The sequence below is a fragment of the Coregonus lavaretus genome, assembly GCF_964263955.1.
Source record: "Coregonus lavaretus genome assembly, chromosome: 2".
NCBI lineage: Eukaryota > Metazoa > Chordata > Actinopteri > Salmoniformes > Salmonidae > Coregonus > Coregonus lavaretus.
Window position 1 is genome coordinate 52,969,031 of NC_139989.1, and position 14,432 is coordinate 52,983,462.

At 46.8% G+C, this 14,432-nt stretch overlaps 1 protein-coding gene across 1 annotated transcript; it reads right to left on the reverse strand.

Annotated features, from left to right (window-relative positions):
* Positions 1 to 824: 824 nt before the first annotated feature.
* Positions 825 to 14,129, reverse strand: LOC311139652 (zinc-binding protein A33-like; the record flags this gene model as incomplete). Its single annotated transcript, XM_084174563.1, has 6 exons — positions 825 to 1,366; positions 1,520 to 1,638; positions 2,687 to 2,709; positions 5,506 to 5,736; positions 5,892 to 5,987; positions 13,728 to 14,129. The coding sequence occupies 6 exons, from the start codon at positions 14,127 to 14,129 to the stop codon at positions 825 to 827; spliced, it is 1,413 nt and encodes a 470-aa protein (XP_084030689.1).
* Positions 14,130 to 14,432: the final 303 nt, after the last annotated feature.

The window sequence follows — 14,432 nt, forward strand, 5'->3', positions numbered from 1 at the left end:
TGTTATGTTGTGATTCAGAACAGAGTTATAAGGGCTCTGGCATTCTAGGACAAACTTGTACCCTTTTAGGGCTGCTAACTAGTTTCTACCTATTTCAAGACTTGGTACTTTTCAAGTCAACATGTACACTGACTGTACAAAACATTAGGAACGCCTACTCTTTCAATGACAGACTGACCAGATGAATCCAGGTGAAAGCTGAGATGCCTTATTTATGTCACCTGTTAAATCCACTTCAATCAGTGTAGATGAAGGGGAGGAGACAGGTTAAAGAAGGATTTTTAAGCCTTGAGACAATTGAGACTAGTATTGTGTATGTGTGCCATTCAGATGGTGAATGGGCAAGACAAAAGATGTAAGTGCCTTTGAACGAGGTATGGTAGTAGGTGCCAGGCACACCGGTTTGTGTGTGTTTAGAAATGTGACGCTGCTGGGTTTCACACACTCTACAGTTTCCCATGTGTATCAAGAATGGTCCACCACCCAAAGGACATCCAGCCAACTTGACCCAACTGTGGGATACATTGGATTCAACATGGGCCAGCATCCCTGTGGAATGCTTTCTACACTTTGGAGTCCATGCCCTGACGAATTGAGGCTGTTCTGAGGGCAAAAGGGGTGCAACTCAATATTAGGAAGATGTTCCTAATGTTTGGTATACTCGGTGTACATCATCTGTAGACACATAATACTCACAAACATAAGACCATTACATGCTTTATTCCAGACTGTCCCTTCCAAGTGATCAGCCTTTATCTTCTAGGACTAGGTAGTAAACACAACTGGATCAATATCTGTAAGTAACTGAGCCTCCATGGAGCTCTCTAGTGCTCCACAGCAGCAGACAACCTGACGGGCAGCAGTCTCAGTGGGTGTTCCTTACAGGCCGTGCAGAAGTAAGGGAACACCCGGGGTGAGATGAGGTCTGTAAACGTATAGAGGGGCGTCCTCTCCCTGGGGTCAAAGAAGGTCACCTTGCCCCTGTCCATGTCCAACACCACCCTGATGACCTGGGGCTCCTTGCTCATCATGGTCAAGGGCGCCCACGGTGCCGTGCACGCCTTGTGCTCGCCGTTGCGGAAGCGTATAGTCCAGAAGCCCTCGGCCGGCGTCAGCACGTGCTTGCCCTTCCTGTTGATGGACTCGCTGGCCACGCCGATCACCCAGTATGTATTATCCTTTACCTCCACCTCCCAGCTGTGGCGGCCAGAGCAGAACCCCTCAGAGCCCAGTAACTCAGCGCTGACGTCAAACCTCTCAGGGTTGTTGGGGAGCTTGAAGACCTGGGAGCAGCACTGGACCACGGTTAGATCCTCAGACAGGATGAAGCAGCTAGCGGCTGTGTTGGGGTCCAGAGTCACAGGAGCTGGGGAGAGAGGAGAAGAGATGAGCCTCAAATGGAAGAGAGAGGTGATAGAAAGGGCAGAACTGAGATTAAATTAAATATATGGAATAACTTTATTTCCTGTGAGGGAACAGTACAGTCACTTCTACCTACTCATATTTGATTAATACTCACTATATTGAATGATGCTCTTCATCTTGTCCCAGATGTTGAACTTTACAGAACCCAGGTGCTTTGCCACGTCAATCAGAGTTCCAGGAATCATCTTTGGATCCAGCGGCAAACGCCAGGTTCTGGAATGATGACATTCAGTGATGAGTCATATCCTGTCTATTATACCAGAAAAAAATATATATTATTTTACCATGAAATTGATGTATGATGTATTGTATCATATTCATTGCTATTTTGTGTAAAAGTAAAGTTCATTTGAACATAATGATCTGTTTTTATTAAAGGTAGACTCAGTAAAATGACTTTGCCACGAGCAGCACCGCAGATATTGCGATGAGTGAGATGCAAGACTTCGCTCTCACACAGTCATACGTGTGCATGGGTTCGCTTCATGCTGTTAAAGCGTGGTAGGGACCAAAATAGCGGAGAAGTTTAGCCTCTCGCTTTAACTCTCTTAGTTGTTTTATGCTGTTTACTTTGTACACCTACGTCATATCGCTGAGTCTACCTTTAAGGGCTCTATTCAATCAGATCCACTTTAGCCAACATCCACATAGCGGTTGTTTTGGCAGTGTCGGAGGTGGAACTGTGTTAGAGCTGTCAAATCCACAAGCGGCTCCTGGCATTATACCTAATGCGGACATTGCTATTGGCTGCTTGAGTCGCCTTGTTTACAATTTCGAACACTGGAGTTTGAGATGTAATCTACACCTCAATTAGGCTGATACAAATGCTCATTATTTTTATGATTTTCTATTCATTATTTCTATATTGCCTAAACTTTCTCGTTCTAAACTTTTAACGTGAGTGGGAGGGTGTGGCTTTCTGACTATGATCAAGAGCATCTGCTCACCGTTTTGACAGTTCCAACACAGTTACTCCTCCGACACCGCCAGAACATCAGCTATGCAGGTATTGGCTATCGCCGGTTAATGCTTGATCTGATTGATTCTAGAACTAAGTTAAGATAATAGTTGAATCTGGAAACACACGTGAGCCTTAGATGTGTCTGCCACATTCACTAGCTAGATCACTGTTTTCATTAGTATATTATGGGCACATGATAGTGAGGCAGTATGGGTCTCTGTCTATTTTTGTATTTAGCCTCTGTTAGCTCATGACATCAACCCATTGGTCAAACCGACGGCTATTCCTGACTCCACTTACCTCTTGATGATATCCTTGTAGTTCTGAAAAGAAAAGAAATGTATCGCTTTTAGATGGACAGCCACACCATTCCACATGCATGTTATGTTTTTATATTTTGTTTTGGGAATTCCCTTTGTACTGTAAGCAGGGACGGCTTGTTCAATAGGGCGATATGGGCGACGCACTGCCAAACGGGAAAAGGAAGGGATTTTTTTTCTAATCAATTATAAAAAATAAAAAAAATAAAAAAATAATATATTTTTTTTATAAATTTATAAAAAATTATATCACGGCAACAGCAGTTATCAGTGTTCACGTCTGATCTGCCAGCCACTAAATGTCAAATCAGGCTAAAGTCGTGCTTCAAATGGCCCCGCCCGTTTTTTGGGCGATTTCAGTCAGGTTGAAAATCGCCCAGAAGTCTCTCATAGCCTGTCATGTAAAATCTATTTTTTTCACATTTCAAAGCTTTCAATACATTCTCTATGGGTGTCTGTGTGCATGCACTTACGCGCTTTCGTCATACGTGACGTAACGTTGAACGTAACTAAGACAATGGCGGCTATCAGCGTCTATGTTGCGACCTGCAGTGTGGCGTTATTTTATGTTTTTAATTTGTAGACTTAGTTTACAAACATTCTGCAAACATTCTGCTTTGGACTGATCTTCGGTTTTGGACTGATCTTGTTGATCGTGTACATACCCGCTACGAACGGACTAAATAATGAAAACGCTGCTGGCAGCGGAATCCCAATACAGCTGGGAGACTTGACTGGATGACAGAGTCCCGGACAGAGAGGTGGAGCCGGTCACCTTCACCCTGGTCAGAGCGGACCGCGATCCTGGTAAGAGAGCGACTCTGTACCCCGACATTGAACTGCTTTCTGTGTCATTGAACCTTACTATTGTTGATAAAACAAGTTTACTGGAGAACGGAGAAAAAGTAGAGACTTTTGGACAAGGTGGATAATTGTATAATATAAGGCAGTTTATTCAGAGGTAAAGATATCTGCAATCGCGTTCACGGACCCGTTCGTCAAACTCTTAGGGAGCTATAAATCAAGCCCCATTACTTACCATATCAGATAAGAGAAATTGCTGCAGCTACATATATTTTACATCCTGGCCCTACATAGTTCACTATTTGCATCACTTACCAAAATATTACATGTGGTCATATATGCTTGGAAAGTGGAGATGCCATAGAACGTCAAAAAAGTAAACATTGCTGGAGACACATTGCCGTTTTGGAGAAGACATCGCGTTTGCTAGCGAAGAGATTTGTTGTGGCAAATGAACTTGGGCTGGGAATTGCCAGGAACCTCACGATAAGATATATGCATCAGCATTGCGAGTCTCATGATTCTATACGTATTGCGATTCGATACTGTGATTTTATTGCGCACCATATGTCTGTTGCAGAGGGATCAGAAAGCCATGAGAACGAGTTTTGATCAGTCATGGAAATAAAAGTGCTGAAAACAAATTGCTCCCAATGTGAAAAGATTGAGAACAAGCTATGAAGGAACAATAATGGTGTTTTGGTGCAGGTACAGCCAACTAGCGCTAAAATATTGCGATATTGTCAATACAGTATATCGTAAAGTATCACTATGTAACTCGATTTCTTTCACCCCAATCCCTCAAATTAACGGTAAATAACTGAATTGTTTGCCCCACATTTAGCTAAGATGATTAGCTAGCCAGCTAAAATGTTTTATTTAGTTAGCAGTCGCATCTACAATAGTTTACTGTCAATAACATGTCTCCAAAAATGACGTGGTGTCTCCAATTGTGTTGACATTTTACAATTGCAATGCGCATCCATGAGTATCCACTTTCTGTAGCTCAGCTGGTAGAGCATGGTGCTTGTAACGCCAAGGTAGTGGGTTCGATCCCCGGGACCACCCATACACAAAAATGTATGCACGCATGACTGTAAGTCGCTTTGGATAAAAGCGTCTGCTAAATGGCATATTATTATTATTATTATTATTATTATTATCTGAAGAGAGCCCCGAAACATTGTGTGCAGACATTTTATGCAATAAATGAAGTAGGTTCAATCTAGTAGTTCTGATCTTCTGATTGGTCCTGATGAGTTGGGCGAAGTCCCCTGCAGGCTACTGTCACTGTTGCATTGGCTCTGAGTCGGGTTCTCTGTCTTCAAATGTTCAGCCTAAGAGAGGGGATTTTTGTGTGTGTGTGTGTGTGTGTTTAACAGTGATGATGTGTGTGTGTGTGTGTGTGTTTAACAGTGATGATGTGTGTGTGTGTGTGTTTGTGTGTGTGTGTGTGTCCTCAGAGCAAGAACTCGTGAGTTGGAAGAACTGAGAGGCCTATGGCGTGGGTGTTGTCCTTGGCCACCTGCTGACAAGGCTGACAAGATAGGACCCTTTTGTCCATTGTTATTGGATAGGAACAGAACTTATAACCAGCTCCTGACCTAAATAGATCTTAGCACAACATTTTACTCAACATATCATATTCCATATTCACTATAACAAATATATTTACTACGACATTAGCAAGAACCGCCACATCCTCAGCCGGCTAATCCAGTGTGTGAAGTTTTGCGGAGTGTTTGAGTTAGCTTTGCGAGGCAAAGATGAAACTGAGGGCTCCACCAACCCTGGTAAGCCAACACTTTTGAGATCAGTCAATAAATGCTTCTGGTATTGACTTATATGCTGCCCCTGTCTTCATGTTGTTGCTGGACATATCTTTTTTTAAATGTGTGTAGGTCACCTAAATCATCAGAAAAATTGCCCCTCCTGAGAATTTTTTCAGGAGCCGCCACTGACTGTAAGTAGGGTTTAACTTCATACTGTGTATACCTGTAAGAATGGGATGTCCTGAGACCTCATCTCTTGCTCTACGGTTCTGATGGTGTTTGAGAGGGACGTCAGTTCGTTGGACATCTCCTCAATCTTCTCCTTTATAAGCAGACTCTTCTGATCCTCCTCTGCCTTCAGAGCATGCAATCTGGCTGCCTCCTCATCTCTCAGGAACTGGCGAAGGATTTCAAACTCATCCTTTATCTGCCTTTCAGTATGCTCAACCTGGTTCTGGAATTAGACATGTTTAGAAATGAAAGACCTGAAACACTCAATGACCCCAGGTTACATTACTGATGATGTGTTCCATGAGCATTATAAGATGTATTCATTCAAAAAGGACACCATCAAAATCTTTCTAAAGCGCTAGAAATACAATACCCTACCTTGATGTGCTCTGCCGTTTGATCACAGATGATCATAGCCTTCTTGTACAGCTGCAGCTTCTCCTTCAATGGCGTCAGTGCAGTCTTAAGTTCCTCCTGGAATGGAATGGCAAGATAATAACACTTTAACACATACTACAGGGTCAGGCTGGCCACGAGCACAATGTGTTGCTTCAACTGCCAGGTACCGCTGCATCGCAGCCCCATCACAGCATTCAGCTGCATGTGTGAAAGGTCACAATACCTCCTTGACTGGAAGATCCAGCTCAATTGATAGCTGGACCTAGCTAATGCCACGGCAACATTAACAGAGTTTGGATCATGTGATTGAGTGACAAGAGAGGGTGGAGATGATGATGATGAAACAAAATGGCTACACACAGATTCATAAAGTCAACGTGCCAGAGCAAGATACAGTGGGGAGAACAAGTATTTGATACACTGCCTATTTTGCAGGTTTTCCTACTTACAAAGCATGTAGAGGTCTGTAGTTTTTATCATAGGTACACTTCAACTGTGAGAGACGGAAACTAAAACAAAAATCCAGAAAATCACATTGTATGATTTTTAAGTAATTAATTTGCATTTTATTCCATGACATAAGTATTTGATCACCTACCAACCAGTAAGAATTCCGGCTCTCACAGACCTGTTCGTTTTTCTTTAAGAAGCCCTCCTGTTCTCCACCCATTACCTGTATTAACTGCACCTGTTTGAACTCGTTACCTGTATAAAAGACACCTGTCCACACACTCAATCAAACAGACTCCAACCTCTCCACAATGGCCAAGACCAGAGAGCTGTGTAAGGACATCAGGGATAAAATTGTAGACCTGCACAAGGCTGGGATGGGTTACAGGACAATAGGCAAGCAGCTTGGTGAGAAGGCAACAACTGTTGGCGTAATTATTAGAAAATGGAAGAAGTTCAAGATGACGGTCAATCACCCTCGGTCTGGGGCTCCATGCAAGATCTCACCTCGTGGGGCATCAATGATCATGAGGAAGGTGAGGGATCAGCCCAGAACTACACGGCAGGACCTGGTCAATGACCTGAAGAGAGCTGGGACCACAGTCTCAAAGAAAACCATTAGTAACACACTACGCCGTCATGGATTAAAATCCTGCAGCGCACGCAAGGTCCCCCTGCTCAAGCCAGCGCATGTCCAGGCCCGTCTGAAGTTTGCTAATGACCATCTGGATTATCCAGAGGAGGAATGGGAGAAGGTCATGTGGTCTGATGAGGTAAAAATAGAGCATTTAGGTCTAAACTCCACTCGCCTTGTTTGGAGGATGAAGAAAGATGAGTACAACCCCAAGAACACCATCCAAACCGTGAAGCATGGAGGTGGAAACATCATTCTTTGGGGATGCTTTTCTGCAAAGGGGACAGGACGACTGCACCATATTGAGGGGAGGATGTATGGGGCCATGTATCGCGAGATCTTGGCCAACAACCTCCTTCCCTCAGTAAGAGCATTGAAGATGGGTCGTGGTTGGGTCTTCCAGCATGACAACGACCCGAAACACACAGCCAGGGCAACTAAGGAGTGGCTCCGTAAGTGTCAGGTTTTGGCCATGACTGTTCGGGTTTTGGTCACTAGATGTCCCCATTGCACCTTTTTTGTACCTTTTGTTTTTTCTTGATCTAATTATTGTTTGCACCTGTAGGTCATTCCCTTGTTAGTATTTAAACCCTGTGTGTTCCTCAGTTCCTTGCTCAGTGTTTGTAAGTTAGCACCCAGCCCCAGCCCCAGCCTTGTGTTATATGGATATTTCTCTGGTGGGATTTTTACCACTTTGTGGAGTTTCTTTGTTTTTTTTTGGAGGTTTTCCTCTTTGTGCCTCTTGGCTTTATTTTTGGACATTGTGGATTTAGTTTCTTTGCCTGAGGATTTTTTGTTCTTTATTAAACCACCATCTCTAGTACTGCTGTGTCTGCCTCATCTTCTGGGTTCTGACAATTATTAGTGACTGTTTCTCGCACCGGGTCCTGACAGAAACACTGAGCCATTATTATGAACCCAGAGGCAGCCAGTACCCAGGATTTTTTTTCCATGCTGTCCCACCATGAGGGGACTGTCCAACGCCACGAAGCTGCTCTGGTTCAGCAAGAGGCCTTAATGGCTAGACATTCTCAACTTCTGTCAGAGATGCTGACTTCTATAAAGCAGATTTCGGATCGACTTTCCCCGGCAACCGCTTCTGCTCCAGTTCATCCGATTCAAGGGCTCCTGGCAGTTAATCCCCTGGCGGAACCTCGTCTGCCGCCTCCTCAACGGTTCTCAGGGGACCCTAGTGTTTGTAAGGGGTTTTTCACCCAATGTTCTCTCTCCTTTGAGCTGCAACCATCGTCGTTTCCCACCGACCGGTCCAAGATAGCATATATCATCACCCTGCTGTCGGAAAAGGCTCTAGCCTGGGCTACTGCTGTGTGGGATGCCCAAAGTCCCTGCTGTGCCAGCTACTCTACCTTTGCTGAAGAATTCAAGCGAGTGTTTCAAGGTCCTACCAACGGCCCTGACTCAGCCAAACAGCTCCTGACTCTCCGCCAAGGTCGGCGCAGCGTGACGGACTATGCCATCCAGTTCCGCACTGTGGCAGCAGCAAGTGGCTGGAACGACGAGGCGCTCACAGTGTGTTTTTTGAAGGGTCTTTCTGACACCATCCAAGATGAACTGGCCACTCGGGAACCACCGGACAACCTCGAGTCCCTTATCAAGTTGGCTTCACGCATAGACCAGCGTCTGAGAGAGAGAGAACAAAACCATAGACCGCTCACCCTAGTTCCTATCGGTTCCAACTCCGAGTCTCCACCTTTATCCTCGCTGGCTCCACCAGAACCCATGCAGGTTGGACGCATCTCCCAGGCTGAGAGAGACCGCCGAATGAGGGAGCGATGCTGTCTATATTGCGGCAAACCGGGCCATTTCCGCTCCACGTGTCCCGGGCTCCAGGGAAACGCACTCTCCCGTGCAGGCCTGGGAGGACTGTAACGGGAAACATAACCTCCTCCCATCTATCCAACTCCCACCTGCTCATTCCTGTTACCCTTTCCTGGGACGACCACGAGGTTTCTCTTCAAGCCTTGGTAGACTCTGGAGCCGCAGGTAACTTCATGGATGGGATCTGGGCGAAGGAGAATGGCGTTCCTTCTGAACCTCTAAGTGACCCCATAAGGGTTGCTACGTTGGATGGAAGTCCTTTGGGATCTGGACTTGTCACTCGTGCCACTACCCCCTTACGACTTTCAGTTTCCCAACACAAGGAAGTGATGAACTTTCATCTGATCGCCTGTTCCGAGTTTCCTCTCGTCCTTGGCTATCCCTGGCTTCACAGCCATAACCCTCACATCGACTGGTCTGTGGGCACTATCAAGCAGTGGGGTCCCACGTGCCAAGCCACTTGTATCTTCCCGAGTTCCCAGAGTTCTCCTTCCGAGTCTCTAGAATCCATCGACTTGTCCCGAGTTCCCGAGTGTTACCATGACCTCAAACTGGTATTTAGCAAACAGAGGGCCACCAAACTACCACCCCATAGACCTTACGATTGCACCATCGACCTGTTGCCGGGGACCTGCCCTCCCAGGGGTCGGATCTTTTCCCTTTCTCCTCCCGAACGAGCTGCTATGGATACCTACATCAAGGACGCTCTGACAGCAGGCCTCATGCGTCCATCTACCTCGCCGGCGGGAGCAGGGTTTTTCTTTGTGGCCAAGAAAGACGGCGGATTACGACCTTGCATCGACTACCGGGGACTCAATGCCATAACCGTCCGTAACCGCTACCCGCTACCTCTTATGGCCACAGCCTTTGAGCTGCTCCAGGAAGCAGTTGTCTTCACTAAGCTTGACCTGCGGAACGCATACCATCTTGTGCGGATCAAACCCGGGGACGAGTGGAAGACCGCTTTCAACACGCCTACTGGTCACTACGAATACTCGGTGATGCCCTTCGGCCTGACCAACGCTCCGGCTGTGTTCCAAGCGCTCATAAACGATGTGCTTAGGGATATGCTTAACATCTTCGTGTTTGTGTACTTGGATGACATCCTCATCTTTTCGAGCTCCCTTCAAGAACACACTAAGCATGTCAGACAAGTGCTCAAACGCCTCCTAGACAGCCATTTGTACGTTAAGCCGGAGAAGTGTGAATTCCATTCCTCTCGAGTACAATTCCTGGGATTTATAGTGGAACCCGGACGAGTCCAGATGGACCCCAAGAAGGTAGAGGCGGTAGCGGATTGGCCCACCCCCAAGTCCGTTAAGGAAGTTCAACGTTTCCTGGGCTTCACCAACTTTTACCGCAAGTTCATCAAGAACTTCAGCTCGGTGGCAGCCCCTCTCTCGGCGGTAACCAAGGGTGGCAACACAAGGTTTCTGTGGGGAAGAGAAGCTGAGACGGCCTTCCAAGGACTCAAGCAGCGCATCCTCTCTGCTCCCATCCTGACACTACCAACGGCGGAGGAACCTTTTGTGGTGGAGGTAGACGCATCAGAGGTTGGGGTTGGAGCTGTCCTGTCTCAGAGGGGTGAAGACAAGAAGCTTCATCCTTGCGCTTTCTTCTCTCACCGGCTTACCCCGGCCGAGAGGAATTACGATGTGGGGGACCGTGAACTCCTAGCGGTTAAGATGGCATTGAAGGAATGGAGACACTGGCTCGAGGGGGCTTCTCAACCGTTTCAAGTGCTTACGGACCACAAGAATCTGGAGTATATCCAGCAGGCGAAGCGGTTGAACGCCAGACAAGCTCGATGGTCTCTTTTCTTCAGCCGATTTCAGTTTATCCTCACCTATAGACCCGGGTCGAAGAATCTCAAACCGGACGCCTTGTCACGAATCTACTCTCCTGCCATTCGAGAAGATACTGACATGACTGTCCTTCCGGCCGCTAAGATCGTGGCTCCGATCTCGTGGCAAGTGGAGGATACCGTGAAACAAGCTCAAGCCATCGAACCGGGCCCTGGTGGAGGTCCTGCTAATCGGTTGTTTGTTCCCAAGGCAGCAAGGTCCCAAGTCCTTCGGTGGGGGCACTCCTCTCGCCTCACCTGTCACCCGGGCATAGGCCGCACCTTGGAGTTCATCCAGCGTAAGTTCTGGTGGCCCACCATGAAGGAAGACGTTGCCACTTTCATCAAGGCCTGTTCCGTGTGCTGCCAGGGCAAATCTTCTCACCTTCGCCCTCAAGGACTCCTTCACCCTCTATCTATTCCCCACCGACCCTGGTCCCATATCTCATTGGACTTTATTACTGGCCTTCCTCCGTCCCATGGTAATACTACGATCCTAGTCATCATCGACAGGTTTTCTAAGGCGGCCAGGTTTGTTCCTTTGACCAAATTACCTTCTGCCAAGGAAACAGCTGAGTTGGTGATTAACCATGTGTTCCGAGTCTTTGGGATCCCGCAAGATATGGTTTCCGACAGGGGTCCCCAGTTCGCCTCAAGGTTTTGGAAGGCCTTCTGCCAACTCATAGGGGCCACGGCCAGTTTATCTTCCGGGTACCATCCGGAGTCCAATGGCCAAACTGAGAGGATGAATCAGGAGCTGGAAACCACCCTCAGATGCATGGTTTCCAACAACCCGTCCACTTGGTCATCCTTCATTGTTTGGGCCGAGTACGCGCACAACACCTTGTGCTCCTCCTCCACTGGTATGTCCCCGCATGAGTGTCAGTTTGGCTATGCACCTCTATTGTTCCCGGACCAGGAGGCAGAAGTCAGAGTGCCTTCAGCCTCGAGGTTCATCAGACGCTGTCGGCTTACGTGGAAGAAGGCACGTCTTAATCTTCTGCGTTCCTCTCAGCAGTACCAACGACAAGCCAACAGAGGTCGCCGTCCCGGTCCTACCCTGTACCCCGGCCAGAGAGTATGGCTCTCAACTAAGAACCTACCGCTACGGGTGGAGTCTCGCAAGCTGTCCCAGAGGTTCATCGGTCCCTTTAAGATTGCCAGGAGAGTCAATCCCGTTACTTTTCGCCTGCACTTACCCAGATCCCTTAAGATCAATCCAACATTTCACATTTCTTTATTAAAACCTGTTGTTTTTTCTCCCCTTATTCCGGCAGGCAGACCTCCCCCTCCGCCCCGTGTCATCGGTGGCCAGTCGGCTTATACCGTCCACCGGATACTGGATTCCCGCCGGGTGCAGCGGTCCTGGCAGTATCTGGTGGACTGGGAAGGCTACGGTCCCGAGGAGCGCTCCTGGGTTCCTGCCAAGGACATACTGGACCCTGACCTCATTCGTCAGTTCAGGGCCCTCCACCCTGAGAAGGCTGGTAGGAACGTCAGGAGCCGTTCCTAGGAGGGGGATTCTGTCAGGTTTTGGCCATGACTGTTCGGGTTTTGGTCACTAGATGTCCCCATTGCACCTTTTTTGTACCTTTTGTTTTTTCTTGATCTAATTATTGTTTGCACCTGTAGGTCATTCCCTTGTTAGTATTTAAACCCTGTGTGTTCCTCAGTTCCTTGCTCAGTGTTTGTAAGTTAGCACCCAGCCCCAGCCCCAGCCTTGTGTTATATGGATATTTCTCTGGTGGGATTTTTACCACTTTGTGGAGTTTCTTTGTTTTTTTTTGGAGGTTTTCCTCTTTGTGCCTCTTGGCTTTATTTTTGGACATTGTGGATTTAGTTTCTTTGCCTGAGGATTTTTTGTTCTTTATTAAACCACCATCTCTAGTACTGCTGTGTCTGCCTCATCTTCTGGGTTCTGACAATTATTAGTGACTGTTTCTCGCACCGGGTCCTGACAGTAAGAGGCATCTCAAGGTCCTGGAGTGGCCTAGCCAGTCTCCAGACCTGAACCCAATGGAAAATCTTTGGAGGGAGCTGAAAGTCTGTATTGCCCAGCGACAGCCCCGAAACGTGAAGGATCTGGAGAAGGTCTGTATGGAGGAGTGGGCCAAAATCCCTGCTGCAGTGTGTGCAAACCTGGCCAAGACCTACAGGAAACGTATGATCTCTGTAATTGCAAACAAAGGTTTCTGTACCAAATATTAAGTTCTGCTTTTCTGATGTATCAAATACTTATGTCATGCAATAAAATGCAAATTAATTACATAAAAATCATACAATGTGATTTTCTGGATTTTTGTTGTAGATTCCGTCTCTCACAGTTGAAGTGTACCTATGATAAAAATGACAGACCTCTACATGCTTTGTAAGTAGGAAAACCTGCAAAATCGGCAGTGTATCAAATACTTGTTCTCCCCACTGTATGTAGAAAGTTTGGACATTGAGTTTTCTGCATTGTGAGGCACACTCAAGCTCATGATTCATGCTCTGTTGATGTTGTCTTTGAGTATTAAATTCTAAGATTAAAATGTGTCTAGGTGAAAGCTGCCTTGTCCCTAGAACTGGGTCAAAGACAGATGGTGGGACAGGCGAGGAGTGGAATGTAGAGGGGCACACTTGAGAAGCCTTCTGGGATCTAGTTTCATTCCTCCCAGGGGCCCAAGCAGTGACCAACCCAAAATATGAATCTATTAATAGAGTGATTCCAAACCCCCTATTAACCATCATGTCAAAGGTGATTTCTATAACATAAAGGTTTTTACAACACAAAACTGTAAAAAACAAAGTAAAATATGATACTTTTCATGATGATAGAAGTGCTGCTGGTTTAGCAACTTGTGAAAGTTTTGGGCTACAAAAAAATAGTTATTTGACAATGCGGGCGGTAAAGGATGACAGCCGGAGGTTAGATGAGACTGAACATACAGATGAAAGTGAGTTTCCCTCTGACAAGCAAAGTTAAGAGCAAGGGTATAGATGATGAGAGACATTCAGTGACCGTGACACTGACAGCACCATGAAGACAACTAAGGTTGTGCTTGCCTACCTTACAGTCGTGTGCACCTTCCCCAATGGGGTAGAGCCTGTGCCCCTTGTGTACCGCCGACGTCTGGCACGCAACACAGATGGGCTGCAGATCGTCCAGACAGAAGAGTGTGAGTATCTCTCCATGTTCCTTACACGCCATAGGGTTATTCCTGCTGCTCATCTCCTTCCTGAAGGACTCGCAGGTCTTCTCCAGAATGGTGTTCACCACAATCTCATTCATGGAGGAACGTCTCCAGCACAGAGGGCAGAAGTGGCAGTCGTCCTCAACTTCCTGGGTACTCCAGCTGTCCTGAAGGCATGTTTTACAGAACCTGTGTCTGCAGGAGAGCACCACGGGCTGGTTGAAGATAATTCCACAGATGGGGCAGGAGAGATCGTCTTCACGGTGCCTGGACGCCATTCTGCCTATCAGGTTTTTAAAACAGGGCTGGAGCAGCAGCAGGATCAGATAAGGTTACTATGCTCCTCCCACCCCTGTTGCCGGGGTTCTCTGGGGTCTACCCCAGTTCAACTTTAATACTTAAAGGAAATTAATATGTCCATAGGGCTTCCATCGGCTTGAGTAGTGGATATGCAAATAAACACCTCCCACTGCATAATAAAACACAGCTATCCACCAAATATCTTTGAAGGAAGACCAGAGAGTGAGTGATAGTCCCACTTCATTGACGCAGTGTTCTGAGATCAGTGTTGTTGAAGAGGG